The sequence below is a fragment of the Dipodomys merriami genome, unplaced genomic scaffold (genome assembly GCF_024711535.1).
Source record: "Dipodomys merriami isolate MVZ:Mamm:240054 unplaced genomic scaffold, mDipMer1.0.p SCAF_57, whole genome shotgun sequence".
Lineage (NCBI taxonomy): Eukaryota > Metazoa > Chordata > Mammalia > Rodentia > Heteromyidae > Dipodomys > Dipodomys merriami.
In genome coordinates this window covers 2,206,807-2,225,865 of record NW_027206146.1, presented here as the reverse complement: position 1 = coordinate 2,225,865, position 19,059 = coordinate 2,206,807, and the positions used below count along the sequence as shown (strand labels likewise).

Below are 19,059 nucleotides of genomic sequence, written 5' to 3'. Positions count from 1 at the left end.
GGGTCTCTCTAGCTAGTCTCTTTTTTTTTTTTTTTGGGGTCCGGTCATGGGGCCTGAACTCTGGGCCTGGGCGCTGTCCCTCAGCTCTTCAGCTCAAGGCTAGCGCTCTACCACTTGAGCCACAGCGCCACTTCCGGCTTTTTTCTTTTTGCTTATGTGGTGCTGAGGAATCGAACCCAGGGCCTCAGGCATGCAAGGCAAGCACTCTACCACTGAGCCACCTTCCCAGCCTCTCTAGCTAGTCTCTAGGCTGCTGGGCTGAGCAGCTACAGGGCACAGGGTAATAGAGCTGTGGTCTCAGTCCTGGGTGGAAGTCCCAGGTTACTGATAACCTGCATGGTCAGATGACAGCTTCCATAGCAGGGTTTCCTTTCCTAAACACACACACACACACACACACACACACACACACACACACACACACACACACACACACACACACACACACACACACACACACACACACACACACACACACACACACACACACACACACACACACACACACACACACACACACACACACACACACACACACACACACACACACACAGAGCAGAGCAGGCTCTGGGCTCCAAGCTTGGGGAGGCCAGGGATGGGAGGAGGAAGGAAGGGAGGAGGGAAGGGAACATTAGTGATTGCTAAGGACTGGAAGGAAATGGGGAGTTGTGTGGATACAGGGTACCCTTGCACACCTGCCCTTCACATAGGTAGTGCCAGCCCCCCAATTCTGGCATGCATAGGCACAAACCTGAACCTCCCTTATGCACACAGGTGATGTAACTACGCACCAGTACCTGGAGTCTCCACAGCACACACAGGCAGCGTCAGGCGTCATCTGTATGCATGGGCCTGGTAGAAGTGACTCAGTGGCAAAGTGAACTCCAAATGTCAGAGGACCTGAGTGACCCAGTCAGACCACAGCTAGATGATCACAGGAATAAACGTCCTTTCAGCCACCTCAGACCCACCGTAGGACTTTCTGTCATGATATCACTGCAACTAGTGAAATATGGAGTGACAGAGGAACCAGTTTTGTTTTTTGTCTTTTTTTTTTTTTTTTTTTGGGTCTGGTCATGGGGTCTGGACTCTGGGCACTGTCCCTCAGCAATTCAGCTCAAGGCTATCACTCTACCACTTGAGCCACAGTGCCACTTCCGGCTTTTTTTTTCCCTGCTTATATGGTGCTGAGGAATCGAACTCAGGGCCTCAAGCATGCAAGGCAAGCGCTCTACCACTGACTGAGCCACCTTCCCAGCCCCAGGAACCAGTTTTGTACTGAAGTTTATGCATAAACAGCTACACAAGCCGATGGCTACAGTTAGAGACTGAATTCTGGAAGATGTTTATGTTGGCTCTCCTTAGGAGAACTGATAGGAGTTTGCTTTCCGAATGGCTGCATGTTTCTTCTCATACACACTACAGAAGCAGACCGAGTACCTGGAAGATGTATGTGAGGGGCTCACCTGCTGGACACACTTATATAGAAAGATTTCATATACAACATACGTTGTGCTGACTGATACAGAGAATTAATAAAGTAACTTGGAAATTGATGTGTTCATTAAGACATACAGGGCTTGGATGCTGTCCCTGAGCTTTTTTGCTCAAGGCTATATCTCTACCACTTGAGATACAGCTCCACTTCTGATTTTTTTTCAGTGACTAATTGGAGATAAGTCTCCCAGATTTGTTTTGAGCTGGCTGGCTTTAAACTGATCTTCATTTCTTAGCATCCTATGTAGATCGAAGTTCAGGTGCGAACTATGGCTGCCTGACTCATTTTTCATTTTTGGTGAAAGCGTTGAAGCTGTTTAACATGTAGTTGGTTATATAACACTTGTATACACAGACTGGATGTGACAAAGCCACACAGCAGTCCCTGTTTCTGTGGACATTCTAGTAGGGGGAGGCAGACAGTAAATAAAATGAATTATAAAACAATCTGGAAGTTTTTTGTTAAATTTAAATTTATTTTATGAACTGTAATATTATACATGTTTCAAATTTCCAAAAATATAAAAAGATGTAGTGAAAGCCAGCCCTCCCCACCCTCTTTTCCTTTCCACACACTGACTTGTCTAGATACACCTGTGTGAATGTTCTGCCTTGGTGAGCTCACTTCAGGGTAATGGAGGAAACACTGTAAGAGATCTGTTGGAGCTAGGAACCAGTGACTCATGTTTGTAATCCTAGCGACTCGGGAAGCTGAGATCTGAGGACTGAAATTTGAAGTCAGGATGGGCAAGAAAGTCTATGAGACTCTTATCTCCAGTTAAGCACCCAAAATCAGGAAGTAGAGTTGTGGCTCAAGTGGTAGAGCATTGGCCTTGAGCAAAAATGCTCAGGGATCATACCCAGGCTCTGAGTTCAAGCCTTAGGACTGGCATGTGCACGCGCACACACGTAAACACATAAACACAAACACACACACACACACACACACACACAGATACCTGCTGCAAAGTGGGCAGTGGGTCTGATAGGTTTGAGAATCACCAACCGTAGGTGTCTAGGACGTACCACTTACATACAAAATCAAGGATCACTCGGCCATTTCTGCCCCAGCCCCTCTTGTCACATGAATACATCCTGTGGACTTACCACATGTGCACCTATGGTTCAAATGTTTTCTGAAGAACTCCTACGTTGATTCTTTGAAGTCAAGTATCTTGGAAGCCCCTAGAGGATGTTCTTCTACCCCAATAACATGAACAGGATTTTTCTGCTGCATGATTTCATGGATGTCAAACAAGGCCAGAGCCTTGCTTGCTGGCTGTCCTGCTTCTGCCTGGCCCCCAGGGTCCTCTGCTGAATTGGACTGCTGATGATGAGTAAGCTGGGCCTTCTGACCACAGGACCGTTCACGTCTTCTTGTGCGCCCATGGGGCTCATCTCTGCTGTGAGTTACCTGATGTCGAATGAGATGAGAACTCTGAATGAAACATTTCCCACACTGATTACATTTAAAGGGCTTGTCACTCCGGTGAGTCTTTTCATCCTGACTTAAAGGTGGGGCACAGCCAAGGGTTTCTGTCCACTCGTGCTTGGTGAAAGCTGGTGTCTGCTCAAAAATCAGCCGCTGTTGGCACTCATAGGGCTTCTCCCCAGCATGCTTTCGCTGATGCTGAGCCAGAGAGGAGCTATGTCTGAAGCCCTTCCCACAGTGGTTACACTCAAAGGGCCTCTCCTCAGTGTGAGTCCGAAGGTGCAGAAAGAGACAGGTGGTCCGAGAGAAGGATTTCCCACAAACACTGCAGGTATATGGCTTCTCTCCAGTGTGTGTCCTTTTGTGCCGGCCAAGTGATGAGTTCTGATTGAAGGCCCTCCCACAGTCCTGACACTCATAAGGCTTTTCTCCAGTGTGAATTCTACGGTGGACAGTGAGATGTGTACTATGGCAGAAAGACTTTCCACACTCAGCACACTTATAGGGCTTGTCTCCAGTGTGGATTCGCTGGTGTTGAACGAGGGAAGAGTTCTGACTGAAGGCTTTCCCGCATTCTTTGCACATGTAAGGTCTCTCTCCTGTATGAATCCTCTTGTGTACCGTGAGGTGTGCATTGTGGTTAAATGACTTCCCGCAGTCAGTGCATTTGTAGGGTTTATCCAGCACTGGGCTCCTTGTGAGTTCCGTAGCAGGGACAGTCTGCTCAGTGGCTCTGTGACACTCTTTGTTGTTACAGGGCTGTGTTCCTGGGAGGTCTGCCGGCCGCTGACTGACTAAGGTTGAGTTGTGTTCTGAGTTTTTAACTTGTGAGTCATAAGTACAGAAATATTCTCTCCTAGAAATCTCTAGGAATGGATCTACATTGGAACGCAAGACACAGTTTTCCTGTCTGTGACTTTCATAGTCTTGACTTTGAACTGGTCCATCTTTGAGGCCCAATTCCAGTTGCCTCAGGTTAGCTGGGTCCTGACTCAGAGACTGGAGCTGGCCCTCACACTCCTGGGCCCCCACCATCATGGGAGGCCGTGGAGTCTCCTTCAGGAGCTCTTTCCTTTCTGTATGAGGGAATGGCTCCTCCTTGGGAAGGCCCTGAGACTTGAGGAACATGTAGCCTTCGGGTCCAAGTGCCCAAACTGAAAAAACAAAAACAAAAACAAAAAAACCCCAGGAATTATGAGAAATTGTGGGAAAAAAAATCTCAGATCTCTGCTGTTGATCTTGCTAGACAAGTGCTGATTCTCATTATGACACCAAGTACCCTGCCCTAAAACAGCTTCATTCCTGGGCTAGGAGATGGTAATAATAATAAAAAAAAATACTTCTTACCTAATGCTGTCACAACCTGCCACAAACACAGTTCTGTTAAGTAACACATGTGTTATCTGGAATACTAAAGTCCTTAAACCCAGACGTGGGTGGGCTGGCTCCTCCTGGAGGCTCAAGGGAAGAACAGAGAAGAGACAGCCCTGTAGCACTTTTTTTTTTTTTTTTTGTCAGTTGTGGGGCTTGTACTCTGGGCCTGGGCGCTGTCCCTCAGCTCTTCAGCTCAAGGTGAGTGCTCTACCACTTGAGCTACAGTGCCACTTCCGGTTTTCTAGTGGTTTATTGGAGATAGGCGTCTCACAGTCTTTCCTGCCCGGGCTGGTTTTGAACCGAGATCCTCAGATCTCAGCCTCCTGAGTAGCTAGGATTACAGGCATGAGCCACTGGCGCCCGGCTCCCTGTAGCATCTTTAACTGGCCCTTATATTTTGTCATATTACCTTTTCTGGCTCTACCTCTATTGCCTCCTCTCTCCCCCTTCCTCTTCTTCTTCTTTTTGTGGTTGTGGGGCTTGAACTCTAGGCCTGGGCGCTGTCCCTCAGCTCTTCAGCTCCAGGTGAGTGCTCTGCCTCCTAAGCCACAGCCCCACTTCTGGTTTTCTGAGTGGTTTATTGGAGATAGGAGTCTCACTGACTTTCCTGCCCGGGCTGGCTTTGAACCGCAATCCTTAGATCTCAGCCTCCTGAGTATCTAGGTTTACGGGCATCAGCCACCGATGCCTGAATATTGCCTTCTTTTTTTTTTTCTTTTTTTTTGATTGCCTTTTTATAATGACCCAATAACTCACAAAACTGGCGCTAGAAGCCCAGTGCCAGTGGCTCACTCCTATAATCCTAGCTACTCAGGAGGCTGAGATCTGAGGATCACAGTTCAAAGCCAGTCGGGGCAGAAAAGTCTGTGAGACTCTCATCTCCAATAAACCACTCAGAAAACCAGAAGTGGCACTGTAGATCAAGTGGCAGAGCATTTGCCTTGAGCTGAAGAGTGCAGGGACAGTGCCCAGGCCCAGAGTTCAAGACCCACGACCCATGACAAAAAAGAAAAAAAGAACTGGCACTAGAGATCCAGTGTGGATACCTGGAGACCCTGGCTTGCACCTTGCCCTGTACATGTCATGTGTCCAGTCACTTAAGGAGTGTGCAGTCAGTGCCCAGAGTTGACACGTAGTAGGAAGGCCTGGGCTGGGGGGGGGGGGGGGGAGGGAGTGTGAGGGCCTGCCTATACATGTGACTGGGCCCGGAAAGAGGGTGGTCTTGAGTGCTCCAACACTGTCTTTTCTGTGGTATCTCTAGTGGCCTATGATGCCTTGTTTGGGGTACCCATTTGGTGAGCTCTTACCTGGATTATAGCCCTGGGTGACTCCTCTCTCTATCCATAACTCAGCCTCTTGTTCCAGCTGAGAGATGACTTCGGGTTTGGGAAGCTCAGGACCTGGACACAGGAAGAGACACAGGATTTTGGAAGCTACTCTGGAGGGAATGAGCTAATTCAGGTTACAGACCAGACTCCTGACCATAAAGACTCATGGACATCCGACTCCCTCTTCTTCTTCTTCTTTTTTTTTTTTTTGGGTCTGGTCGTGGGGCCTGAACTCTGGGCCTGGACACTGTCCCTCAGCTCTTCAGCTCAAGGCTAGTGCTCTACCGAGCCATAGCGCCACTTCTGGCTTTTTTCTTTTTGCTTATGTGGTGCTGAGGAATCGAACCCAGGGCCTCAGGCATGCAAGGCAAACGCTTACCACTGAGCCACCTTCCCAGCCCTGACTCCCTCTTCTTCTGCACTTGTGCCCCACAGGAAATGACACTTAGGTAATGTCCCCTGCCAGGGGCTTACAACCTACAACTTAGGAGGAGTCAGTCACTGAGGCTTGAGAAGTGGGCCCTACCCACAGACAGCAGGTGCCGGAAGGTCTCCAGCATCACTTCACGATACAGTGTTCTCTGGGTAAGGTCCAGCTGTCCCCACTCCTCCTGGGTGAAGTCCACGGCTACATCCCGGAAGGTCACTGGCTCCTGAAATATCACATTCTCAATCAGTTGGACCAGTCCCATCAATGCTTTCTGGTGGAAAAATGGGGAAGGGAAAAATAGGGCAGGCAAGTGTTCTGAGAGAGGGTCATTCTGAGTGATGTGGTATCCAGGTAGCACTGGGCATATACTGGGCTACTACAAGTGAAAATATCTATTAAGATCAACACAAAGAGCAGGGTGCTGGTGGATCACACCTGTAATCCTAGCTACTCAGCAGGCTGAGATCTGAGGATCTCTGAGGTTCAAAGCCAGCCCAGGCAGGAAACTCCATGAGACTCTCCAATAAACAACTAGAAAACTGGAAGTGGTGCTGTGGCTCAAGTGGTAGAGTGCACGCCTTGAGCTGAAGAGCTGAGGGATAAGGCCCAAGCCCAGAGTTCAAACCCCACGATCAGCAACAAGTACAACAAAAATCGCGGGCACCAATGGCTAGTGCCTGTAATCCTAGCTACTCAGGAGGCTGAGATCTGAGGATTGCAGTTCAAAGCCAGCCCAGGCAGGAAAGTCTCTGAGACTTTTATCTCCAATAAACCATCAGAAAACGGGAAGTGCAGGTCTGGGAAGTGCAGGCTCAGCGGTAGAGTGCTTGCCTTGCATGCATGAGGCCCTGGGTTCGATTCCTCAGCACCACATAAGCAGAAAAAGCCAGAAGTGGCACTGTGGCTCAAGTGGTAGAGCGTTTGCATTGAGCTGAAGAGCGCAGGGACCGTACCCAAGCCTAGAGTTCAAGCCCCACAACCGACCAAAAAAAAAGAAAAAAAAAAAAAAGAAAAAAAAATCAACACAAAGCCAATAATAAGTCAGGTGCCAGTGGCTCACACCTATAACCTTAGCTAAGGAGGCTGAGACCTGAGGATCACGGTTCAAAGCCATCCTCAGCAGTAAAGTCCATGACACGCTTATTTCCAATTAACCAAAAGAAAAAAGAAACAAACAAAAAAAGAAAAAACGAAGTGGAACTGTGGCTCAAAGTGGCAGAGCACTAGCCTTGAGCAAACAGTACCCAGGCCTTGAATTCAAGCCCCATGACCACCACACCAACAAAAAAGGCAGTAACAGCTGGCCTGTAACTGACCATATAGGCTAAGAAACAGAAAGCAGGCCAAATCAAGAGATTTCTGGGCTGAAGAAATGGGTGGTTATTTTTTTTTTTTGGTGGGGAGGAAGGGCAGTCCTGCAGCAGCTTGAACTTAGGACCTGGGTGCTGTCCCTGAGATATTTATTTATTCATTCATTATTTATTTTGGTCAGTCATGGGCCTGAACTCTGGGCCTGTGCACTGTCTTTCAGCTCTTCAGCTCAAGGTGAGCACTCTACTGCTTGAGACACAGTGCCACTTCTGGCCTTTTCTGCTTATGTGGTGCTGAGGATTCGAACCCAGGGCCTCATGCATGCAAGGCAAGCACTCTACCACTGAGCCACCTTCCCAGCCTCCCTGAGATTTTTTTTTTTTTGGTCGGCCGTGGGGCTTGAACTCTGGGCCTGGGCGCTGTCCCTCAGCTCTTCAGCTCAAGGAGAGCGCTCTACCACTTGAGCTACAGCGCCACTTCCGGTTTTCTGGTGGTTTTATTGGAGATAGGAGTCTCACAGTCTCTCCTGCCCGGGCTGGCTTTGAACCGCGATCCTCAGATCTCAGCCTCCTGAGTAGCTAGGATTACAGGCGTGAGTCACCAGCGCCCAGCTTCCCTGAGACTTTTTTGTGCTCAAAGCACAAAAGCTCCCTTTCTGGATTTGTGGTAGTTTATTCGAGATAAAAGTACCTGGGAGAGCCAGGCATGGGTGGCTCACGCCTGTCATCCTAGCTACTCAGGAGACTAAGAGCTGAGGATCGTGGTTCAAAGCCAGCCCCGGCAGGAAAGGCCATAAGGCTCGTACCTCCAATAAACCAACAGAAAACTGGAAGTGGCACTGTGTTTCAAGTGGTAGAGTGCTGGCCTTGATCTGAAGAGCTGAGGGACAGCCCCCAGGCTGACAAAAAAAGAAAGTACCTGGGAATTTCCTGTCCAGGCTTGCTTTGAAGTAAGATACTCAGATCTCAGTCTCCTGAGTAGCTAGTATTACAGGTGCAAAGCACTGGTGCCCAGCTATTGCTACTGCTTTAAGACACACAGTTTTAGAATAGGTTGTTACACGGCAAGAACCAACTAATACCCTTAGATCCTTAAGTCATACTACCTAAAAAGAGGAATATATATCCTAAGAAAAGGATATTAGAAACTCACCTGCCTTCAGGGCCAGGTATGTGACTTAATTTGGGGAATCCCCACCTCTGCCCTGGGGCTTGAACTCAGGGCCTGGCTGCTGTCCCTGAGCTCTTTTGTTCAAAACCACTTTGAGCCACAGCTCCACTTTCAGTGGTTAATTGGAGATAAGTGTTTCATGGATTTTCCTGTCTAGGCTTGCTTTGAACCATGATCCTCAGACCTTAGCCTCCTGAGTGGCTAGGATTACAGGCAGGGCTTTTTTTATGCTAGGCAAATGATCTACGACTGAGCTACAATTCTAGTCCATTAATTTCTTTATAAGATAGGCAAAGGAAGAGACTTAATATAGAAGTCAGAGGCAATTTGACCACTGAACCAAGATGTTACACTGATGGCTTTGAAGACTGATAAAGCCAGTGGTGCCCCTCCTCCTGTCCCCCCCCCCCCCCCAGCCCTGGTAAGGAATGGCAGGCCTAGAGCTATGGTAGAAAAGAGGAGAAACACATTCTCCCTTAGAGCACCAGTAAGGAGGGTGTCTGCTCACATCTTAATTCTAGACCAGTGAGGTTGATTTTATGGGACTTTTTTTTTCTTTTTTGGAGGTTGTGGGCTTGAACTCAAGGCCTGGGCACTGTCTCTGAGCTTCTTTTGCTCAAGGCTAACACTCTACCACGTGAGCCACAGTGCCTCTTCCAGCCTGTTCTGTTTATGTGGTACTGAGGATTTGACCCCAGGGCATCATGCATGCTAGGCAAGCCCTCTACCACTGAGCCACATTTCCAGTCCCAGAAAGTGTAGTATCTTAAGCCACAGAGTGTATAAGGACTTGTTATAGCAACCATAGAAACCAATGTACTTAACCTCAAAGCCTTGCAAATTTGGCTCTTCCTCCTGTGGTGGCGACCTCCAAGATGAGTACCTATCATTTCCAGATGACATGTGGTCTCCTGCACTCAGCAAGGCTGGCTGACAGGATACTACGGAAATAACTGTGAACTCCTGCACTCAGTAGGGCCAAGTGACAGGAGTCTATGGAAATATCTGTGAATTCCTGCACTCAACAAGGTGGACTGACAGGATATGGTGGAAATAACTAACTCCTGCACTAAGCAAGGCCCAGTGACAGGAGTCGATGGAAATAACTGTAAACTCCTGCACTCCTGAGTGATAGGAGTCTATGGAACCAACTGTGAACTCTTTCACTCAGCAGTGCCAAGTGACAGGAGTCTATGGAACCAACTGTGAACTCCTGCACTCAGCAGGGCCAAGTGACAGAGTCTATGGAACTGTGCATTCTGAACTGAGGTGGCAGTGCTCTCCACAGACAACTCATGCAGTGGGAACCAGGCAGCATTTTGTGAGGAAACCCAGAAGGGTCTACATGGAGAAGAACAGAGGGCTTGGCCAATAGTCACCATGAGTGCCATCTTGAAGGTGGCCCCAGCAGCCCCAGTCGTCTCAGGAGACAATGGCGAGGCTAACAATTGATTCTAACCTTATGAGCCTGAGTCAGATCCACTAGCTAAGTCATTCTGGGATTGGTGAACTGCTGCTACACATCTGAAACTGAGGTATGGTGTCACATCACTAAAATTGGGGGTTATTTATTATACAGGATCAGATCACACACTTTTCAGCCTTCCTTACTGCTCTCTGCCTACCAAGAATATGGTGGGGCCATATGTCATGCAAACCTAGGATAACAAACATTTAAGAACCTGTAAGTAGCCGGGCGCTGGTGGCTGACGCCTGTAATCCTAGCTACTCAGGAGGCTGAGATCTGAGGATCGCGGTTCAAAACCAGCCAGCCGGGGCAGGAGAGACCATGAGACTCCTATCTCCAATAAACCACCAGAAAACCAGAAGTGGTGCTGGAGCTCAAGTGGTAGAGTGCTTGCCTTGAGCTGAAGAGCTGAGGGACAGCACCCAGGCTGAGTTCAAGCCCCACGACCGACCAAAAAAAAAAAAAAAAAAAAGAACCTGTAACTGTCCTTGAGCTGAAGAGCTGAGGGACAGAGTTCAGGCCCTATCTCTCTCTCTTTCTCGCTCTCTCTCACACACACACATACACACACACACCCTGTAACTGTCCTTGAGCTGAAGAGCTGAGGAGCAGCACCCAGACCCAGTCAGGCCCCACAACCGACACATAGACACATAGACACACAGACACACAGACAGACAGACGACAGGCACACAGAACCTGTAACTGTCCTTGTTCAGGCCCCATCTCTCTCTCTCTCTCTCTCTCTCTCTCTCTCTCTCTCTCTCTCTCTCTCAGACACACACAATCTGTAACTGTCCTTGAGCTGAAGAGCTAAGGAGCAGCATCCAGACCCAGTCAGACCCCACAACCGACATATAGACAGAGAGACAGAGAGACAGACAGACAGACACACACACACACACACACACAACCTGTAACTTAATTATCTAACCCTGGGCACTCCATCGGAAATGCACTCCCTCCCCGACACACACACAACCTGTAACTGTTAACAGTCTAGCCCTGGGCGCGCGCACGCGCGCACTCTCACACACACACACCCGTGCACACGCCAAGCTCGCACACGCCAGGACGTGCTGGGCACTCAAGGCGGAGGAGCACGGTTGTTCCAGTTACTGCTGCAGAGTACTACGTGGGGAGCAGGTCGCCGAGCCACGCCAGCGCTGAGGGCCTGGGACCTTGCACACCCACAGCACACCCCGCACGTGACCATCGAACACTCACGCGGCCGCTGCTGGCCGGAAGTTTCCGTGCTCATCCGCGGGAGGGCCTCAGGGCCCCGGCCCCTCCGCGCCTGGCGGGGGCGCCCGTCACGGCTGCGGGCGGGAGGGCGGAGGCTTCGCTCTGCTTCCGGGCCACGGACTTGGGCCACGGGAGGGCAGGAGGCAGGGGCACCGGGGCGGGGGCCGGGCTCCGGATCCGAGCCCGTTCCCCAGGTGGGACGGACGCTACGGCGGGTCTCCCGTCACGCCCCGCCGCGGGGATGCAGTGTCCGCGGGAGGCGCTAGGCCCGGAGCCCACAGCCCGGAGGACCGTTACCTGAAGCCGTGCCGCCGGCGGAGGCGCGGCCATGGTCACCGCGGCCGCTAGGTCCTTGGGGTCCATCCTGGGCCGGTGGGTCGAGCACAGGCACCCAGAGCGACGACCCTCGAGCAAACGTGCTGTCTCACCCACCAAGGGGGACCACCAGACCAGCGGCCGGCCAGACAATGGCGGCCGTGCCAGGGACCTCAAGACCACAACTCCCAGAAGGCCGCGCGCCGCGCCGCAGCACTGGACCAATGAGAGTCTCCGCTCTCCATGTTGTAGACCAATGGGAGGCTTTCTGTCCCACAGCCAATGGGAGCTACTGCTCGTTGGACCTTCAGCCAATGAGGAAGCCAGACCGAATCCAGCCGCCTCCCGCTACCTGGCTAGACTGGGTGTAGGCAGCCTCGGGCCTTGGCCCCTCCCCCGGGGATTCGGGCTCGCAGGGGCTGGGGTACAGGGATCGACCTTTTCCCCCTGAGCTCCTCCGCCTAGGGCCGGGACGTAAGCAGTAATGGGAATGGCGGCACCCGCTGTTGAATGTCAGCCCACGCTTCCTGGAAGGACTGAGCGGAGACCTGGGGCGCCCCGGATGGGCTGGAAACTTGCAGCGTCCCGGGAATGTGATCTGCTTTCAGGGGCGAGTGTCTGGAACGGGGAACGCGAGGCTTTCGAGGGGAAGGCACAGTGGATAAGAAGAAACTTGGTGATGTCGAAGATTTGATTGCCCCGAACTCAGCAGTTCACAAATAATTGTCACAGGGGTTTGGCCAGGAAAACGAGGGCCAGCATGGTTAACTCATGGGAAGGAGTACGATCCTCGTGTGTGTATGCGGGGGTGGGGTGGGGTGGGGCAGATTTTTTTTTTTTTTTTTTTTTTTTTTTTTTTTTTTTTTTTTTTGTCGGTCGTGGGGCTTGAACTCTGGGCCTGAGCGCTGTCCCTCAGCTCTTCAGCTCAAGGCGAGCGCTCTACCACTTGAGCTACAACGCCACTTCCGGTTTTCTGGTGGTTTATTGGAGATAGGAGTCTCACGGTCTCTCCTGCCCGGGCTGGCTTTGAACCGCGATCCTCAGATCTCAGCCTCCTGAGTAGCTAGGATTACAGGCGTGAGCCACCAGCGCCCGGCTCAAATAAACATTTTTTTTGTTTTGTTTTTGGTCGGTCCTGAGGCTTGAACTCTGGGCCTGGATGGGGCAGATTTTTAAGTAAAAGCCCAGCAGCTTCCCTATCTTGTGCCGAGGCAGGACTGGGGACTGCTCTTTCCTGATGTCCGGGCCGTCTGCAGAGTTGTATGTCTTTCTGTTTAGATGGTCCATCATTCCTATGGTCAGCAAGATAAGGCAAGGGGTGTGGTGACCTTCTTGAATTCCTGAGAGAAAGAAAAAAGGGGGAGAACGTATTTAAACCTTGCATATCGGAAAGCGCGTTAAGTAAAGTGATGAGTTACTGCACTGGAAGTACAGTTGGGAACATACTGAGGTGTCTGCCCCTGTTAAACTCCCAGCATCCTCGCTCCCTGCTAGGCACCTTACTCTACACCTCTCCTTCAGGGCCCCGGTTGGGCACTGCGGTTGTACGAGGAGGAGGAGCAGGTTTTTAGGCATGGGTGGAAATTAAGGGAGGCTGTGGTTTTAGGTAGAGGAGATATCCTTAATGTGATGACTCAGAAGACTAGAATCTCTTGTTTACAGGAAAAATTGGTCTACTCATTTTTCTCAAGATGCAGTATAGTTTTCTAGAAGATGCTGGAGGAATAATATTATAACCAAATTAAAGTTCAAAATTATGCTATTATAATCACTACCAAGTCTATTAAAAGATTGTTTTTGGTGCCAGTTCTGGAACTGGGAGCTGTCCCTGAGCTTTCATGCTCAAGGCTAGTGCTCCACCACCTTGAGGTACAGCACCTCTTCCAATTTTCTGGTGGTTAATTGGAGATAAGAGTCTCACAGACTTTCCTGCCTGGGCTGGCTTCAAACCACAATAGCTAGGATTACAGGGATGAGCCACATGCTACCTGAAATCCTGTCTTCTATTTTTTGTCGGTTGTGGGGCTTGAACTCAGGGTCTGGGTGTTGTCCTGAGCCTCTTTGTGCTCAAGGCTAGTGAAGTGAAAACACTGACTTACATCATGGTACTGAGGACATGGCTTAAGTGCTCAAGAAACTGCTTAGGCCCTGAGTTTAATCCTGAATCTCTCTCTCTCTCTCTCTCTCTCTCTCTCTCTCTCTCTCTCTCTCTCTCTCTCTCTCTCTCTCTCTCTCACACACACACACACACACACACACACACAGATTTGGGGCTGGAGATGTGACTCAAGTAATTAATGCTTGCTTGGTATATCCAAGACCCTGGGTTCAATCCCCAGCAGCAGCAGCAGCAGCAGCAGCAACCACAATAATAATAGCAGTAGTAGTAATAATGTGGGAAGAGTCAGGGAGAACATGGAAGAAATGACATTGGTCAAGATGAGTTAGACTCATAAACTGTTAAGTTGAATTGAAGCCCTTTTGTACAACTTCTTAATTAAAAAAAGAAAATGATAATTCTGGAAGATTTCCTACCCTGAATTATTCCCCAATTTGTGTGTGTGTGTGTGTGTGTGTGTGTGTGTTTGTATGTGTGTTTTCCAGTCCTGGGGCTTGAACTCAGGGCCTGGGTGCTGTCCCTGAGCTCCTTTTACTCAAGGATAGCGTTCTACCACTTGAGCCACAGTGCCACTTCCAGCTTTTTCTGTTATTTAATTCGAGATAAGATGGGCAGGGATGGTTGGGAAGGTGGCTTGTTTTGCATGCATGAAGCCCTGGGTTCGATTCCTCAGCACCATAACACACACACACATACACACACACACACACACACACACACACACACACACACCAGAAATAGGGTGGGAAGGTGGCTCAGTGGTAGAGCCCTTGCCTTTTATGCATGAGGCCCTGGGTTTGATTCCTCAGCACCACATAAGCAAAAAAAAAAAAGCCGGAAGTGGCGCTATGGCTCAAGTGGTAGAGTGCTAGCCTTGAGCTGAAGAGTTGAGGGACAGCGCCCAGGCTCAGAGTTCAGGCCCCACAACCGGACCCCCCCCCCCAAAAAAAAGCCAGAAGTGGTGCTGTGGCTCAAGTGGTAGAGTGCTAGCCTTGAGTAAAAGGAGCTCAGGGACAGTGCCCAGGCCCTCAGTTCAAGCCCCAGGACTGGCAAAAAAAAAAGAAAAAAAAAAGATAGATGGAGATATGACTTAGTGGTAGATGGCTCACATGAAACCCTGGAAGTGGCACTGTGGCTCAAGACTTTCCTGCCCAGGCTGGCTTCAAACTGTGATCCTCAGATCTCAGCCTCCTAAGTAGCTAAGATTACCGGCGTGAGCCACTGATGCCCAGATCAATTTGTGTTTTTTGTTTTTTTTTTTGGGTCCAGTCGTGGGGCCTGAACTCTGGGCCTGGGCACTGTCCCTCAGCTCTTCAGCTTAAGGCTAGTGCTCTACCACTTAAGCCACAGCGCCACTTCTGGCTTTTTTCTTTTTTTGCTTATGTGGTGCTGGGGAATCAAACCCAGGGCCTCATGCATGCAAGGCAAGCACTCTACCACTGAGCCACCTTCCCAGCCCCCACCCAGCCCCTCAGTTTGTGGTTTTAATTGCTGATTTACATTACATTTGAAAACGTCTGCCTTTGTATTTTGTCACTCAGCACCAACTTTTTTTGTGCAAGATCTTCTTAAGCATTTAAAACTCATCAAAAATATCTTCCAGCTTGGCATAGAGGTGTACACACGTATTCTCAGCAACTCAGGAGGTGGAGATTGGGAGAAGTCTCAAGGACAACCTGGGCAAAAAAAGTTAGCAAGACCCCATATCAGGCAGCAAATCAAGCGTGGGTGGTACAATCTGTGGTCCACAGGTAGGAGGATCACAATTTGAGGCCATCTGTGGGCATTAACAAAAGACTCTTTGCAAAACGTAAGTATAGCACAAAAGCTCTTAAGACATGGTTCAAGTGGAAGAGTACCTGCCTAGCACACCTAATGCCTTGGGTTTAAACCCCAATCCTGCCAAAAGTATCTTCCTGCTCATTTTCAGAATGTATTATCTGGACATCTGATGGACAATGCACAATGAGGGAAATCTTCTCGCTGAAAGCCTTTCCACAATCATTTTACCCATATGGTTTCTCTCCGGCTTGTGTCTGCTGCTGCACTCTGAGCTGAGATCGCTGCCAAAAGTATTCCCACAGTCATTACGTTTATATGGAGAAGGAATTCTCTGTTGGGAAGGGGCATGGGACCTCCCAGTGAAAGCTGTCCAGTATGAGTTCTCTGATGTTTCAGACTGTCTGTGAAGGACTGACTGCTATGAGTACACTCGTAGTGGCCTCTCTCCCATGGAATTCTCAGATGCCCACTGCGTTGAGTGCACTGAACGAAGGATTTTCCACACTGGTTACACTCAACAGAACTTCTCTTGAGCATGTATCCTTTTACGTATGAGAAGAGTCAGAACTTGGGCAGAGGACTTTCCATGGGAGTGTAAGTACACATTCATAGGATTTCTCTCCAGTGTGAATCCTGATGTACAATAAGGTTAGCTTTCCACCTGAAAGACTTCCCACAGCTGTCCTCACAACTGAGTGAGGCCTTGCCACAGTGACCTCCATCTGTCAAGACACACATTTCAGAACAGGTTTCCCTATATTCTCTACAACCATTTGAATGCCCTCCAAAATACGTCTCATGTTTATTTAGATTCATCCTGTAATTAATGAGATTACTGCAATCCTAATACTCAACAATATTCTCGGGGCTGGGAAAGTGGCTCAGTGGTACAGCACTTGCCTTGCATGCATGAGGCCCTGGGTTTGATTCCTCAGCACCACATAAGCAGAAAAAAAGCCGGAAGTGGTGCTGTGGCTCAAGTGGTAGAGCACTAGCCTTGAGCTGAAGAACTGAGGGACAGCGCCCAGGCCCAGAGTTCAGGCCCACAACCAAAAAACTAAACAAACAAAAAACCAATATTCTCCTCTTGCAGGTAGGATTAAATTAAGGATGTTGAGATATTCATCTTGCACTATACGTTGGGCAAAATGAAGAGGCTGAAGGGGAAGGGGGAAATTTAACCCACAGAGGAGCAGGCCTGACAGGGGGCAAGCAAGATTTGAGCAGTAGGTTTACAAGCCAATGATACACTGGCCAGAAGACTGGAAATTAACAGATCTTCCACTCAGAGACATCGAAAAGTGTGGAGATCCATTGACAAGTTAACTTCATCCTGGATAATGATTTTGTATGTCTGGTACCTAGAACATTGAGAGAATAAGATTCTATTGTTTTAATTGCCAGGAGAGTGGTGTTTATTATCCTTGTTACAGGAAACTAATATGGAATCCTAACTTGAGTTTTGGGTAGATTATTGATGAACATCTCAGTTTATGTTCTAGTTTTTTAACTCCTAAGAGCATCTCAAAGTTAATACCTACTTATTAGTTCTTATTTTTATCTATGTTTCCCCTCCTGGGCTTTGAATATGTTAGGCAAGTGCTATACCATGGAACTATCCGCCAAGTACTGTGTGTTTTTGTGTGTGTGTGGGTGTGAGCACTGGAGTTTGAACTCAGGGCCTTGTGCACTGACTTAGCTTTTTTGCTCAAGGCTGGCACTCCTGGCTTTTTGTTGGTTAATTGGGAATAGACTCTGGAAATTGCTTGTCCAGGCTGACTTTGAATCTCAAGCCTCAGAGCTTACAGGCATGAACCATACACACCAAACAAATTAATGTTAGCCCAGGATTGACTCAACAGAATCCCCAGCAGTTGTGTTCCCTTAGGCACTGACTAATGTCTGAGTTTTATTGTATAGTGAGTTCACAGAAGTCCTTTGCTTCTTAGCAATAAATCAGGAAGAAAATGCTTAGCTTGAGTTTGTCTGGAGTTATGAATGAAGCAACACATGCACTTCTGTGGTATCTGACAGCATCTGTTGATCTCATTACTGTGCTGCAGAAGATGCTGGACCTTTAGTGGTGAGCTAGACCTGAATGCTGAGTGTGAAGAGGCTCCCTGCTCAGAAATTCCCTCAAGGGCAACATATGGGTCCTGACTGTACTACTTATTTGGAAAGCAGATAGCAGGGTCCAGCCATGGCAAAAATCCAGTGAAACCATCTTATAGAACAAACCAGGAGTGGAGGCACAGTAATCCCAGACAGTCTGGGCAAGAGTCAAATATGGCTGAAACCTGTCTGTGAAAAATGATTTTTTTTGGGGGGGGGGTCAGTGGTGGGGCTTTAACTCTGGGCTTGGGCACTGTCCCTCAGCTTTTCGGCTCAAGGCGAGCGCTCTACCGCTTGAGCCACAGTTCCATTTCTGGTTTTAGAATGGTTTATTGGAGATAAGAGTCTCATGGACTAGCCGGGCACTGGTGGCTCACGCCTGTAATCCTAGCTACTCAGGAGGCTGAGATCTGAGGATCGCGGTTCAAAGCCAGCCCGGGCAGGAGAGACTGTGAGACTCCTATCTCCAATAAACCACAAGAAAACCGGAAGTGGCGCTGTAGCTCAAGTGGTAGAGCGCTCGCCTTGAGCTGAAGAGCTGAGGGACAGCGCCCAGGCCCAGAGTTCAAGTCCCACTACCGACCAAAAAAAAAAAAAGAGTCTCATGGACTTTCCTGCCCGGGCTGGCTTTGAACTGCTATACTCTGATCTCAGGCTTCTGAGTATCTAGGATTACAGGCGTGAGCCACAGGTGCCGGCTTCTTTTCATTCTTGAAATTATGTGGAGTTACTTCTTGGCTAACATATCACAGGGCAAGTTCAAGTACCATCACAAAGAAACTTATACACACTATCAGGGTGTTGAAATGTCTTTGGGCCATCATAGCACCTTGACAGATGCATGAGAAGGCATAGGGTATTGATGCTCCCATCATTTTCCAGGCACTTGGCCTCATGGCTTCTACTCTGATCTGGAGAAAAGGCTGTGAAGAGCCCCTCTCAGCCTATTTGGGCTATGGAGTTGAAGGTGCTTATTATGGTTTGGGGATTGAACTCACAGCCTCTACCACTTAACTCACATCCCTAGGATGTTTACTCAGAAGAACAAAGGTAGAGTCCTGAAGTGGGACCTCACACTGTAGGGAACACTGAAGCAGAGCTGTCAGACCCGGAAAGGGTTCAGAGGTTGGAAGGCCGTCTCATTAGTACTTAAAATGCTGAGAATTGGCCCTGGAAAGGTGAAAAGACAGCTCTGGAAAGAGTTACGAGGCTGGAAGGCCATCTATTCAGATAGTGTGGAATGGCTAAGAGCTGGACCAAGACAAAGTAAAATACATGTGTGAATTATGCCTGGGTTGCAGTCTTTGCTCCCAAGACAATGAGAGCTAGTTATTCAGTTTTGACTCTATGATTATAATAATATAGATGCTATGATTTCCGCACATGCCCACGGTAACCTTCCCTGTACTAAGCCTAATAAATAAGTTTGTATAGGGGAACTTGTGATTCAAAAGCCAATACACACTAAAACCGTTG

At 49.0% G+C, this 19,059-nt stretch overlaps 1 protein-coding gene across 3 annotated transcripts; it reads right to left on the bottom strand.

Moving 5' to 3' along the window:
- Positions 1-1,953: 1,953 nt before the first annotated feature.
- Positions 1,954-11,813, bottom strand: Znf8 (zinc finger protein 8). Of its 3 annotated transcripts, none has more exons than XM_070000734.1 (4): positions 11,553-11,813; positions 6,158-6,284; positions 5,611-5,703; positions 1,954-4,083 (listed from the first exon to the last, which is right to left on the bottom strand). In XM_070000734.1, exons 1-4 carry the CDS (start codon positions 11,616-11,618, stop codon positions 2,645-2,647), a joined length of 1,725 nt encoding a protein of 574 aa, XP_069856835.1. In that variant the 5' UTR covers positions 11,619-11,813; the 3' UTR covers positions 1,954-2,644. The 3 variants fall into 3 exon arrangements, with proteins under 3 accessions (XP_069856835.1, XP_069856836.1, XP_069856837.1); XM_070000735.1 differs by lacking the exon at positions 11,553-11,813 and adding an exon at positions 10,225-10,286; XM_070000736.1 differs by lacking the exons at positions 6,158-6,284; positions 11,553-11,813 and adding an exon at positions 4,277-4,380 and having other exon boundaries at positions 5,611-6,140.
- Positions 11,814-19,059: the final 7,246 nt, after the last annotated feature.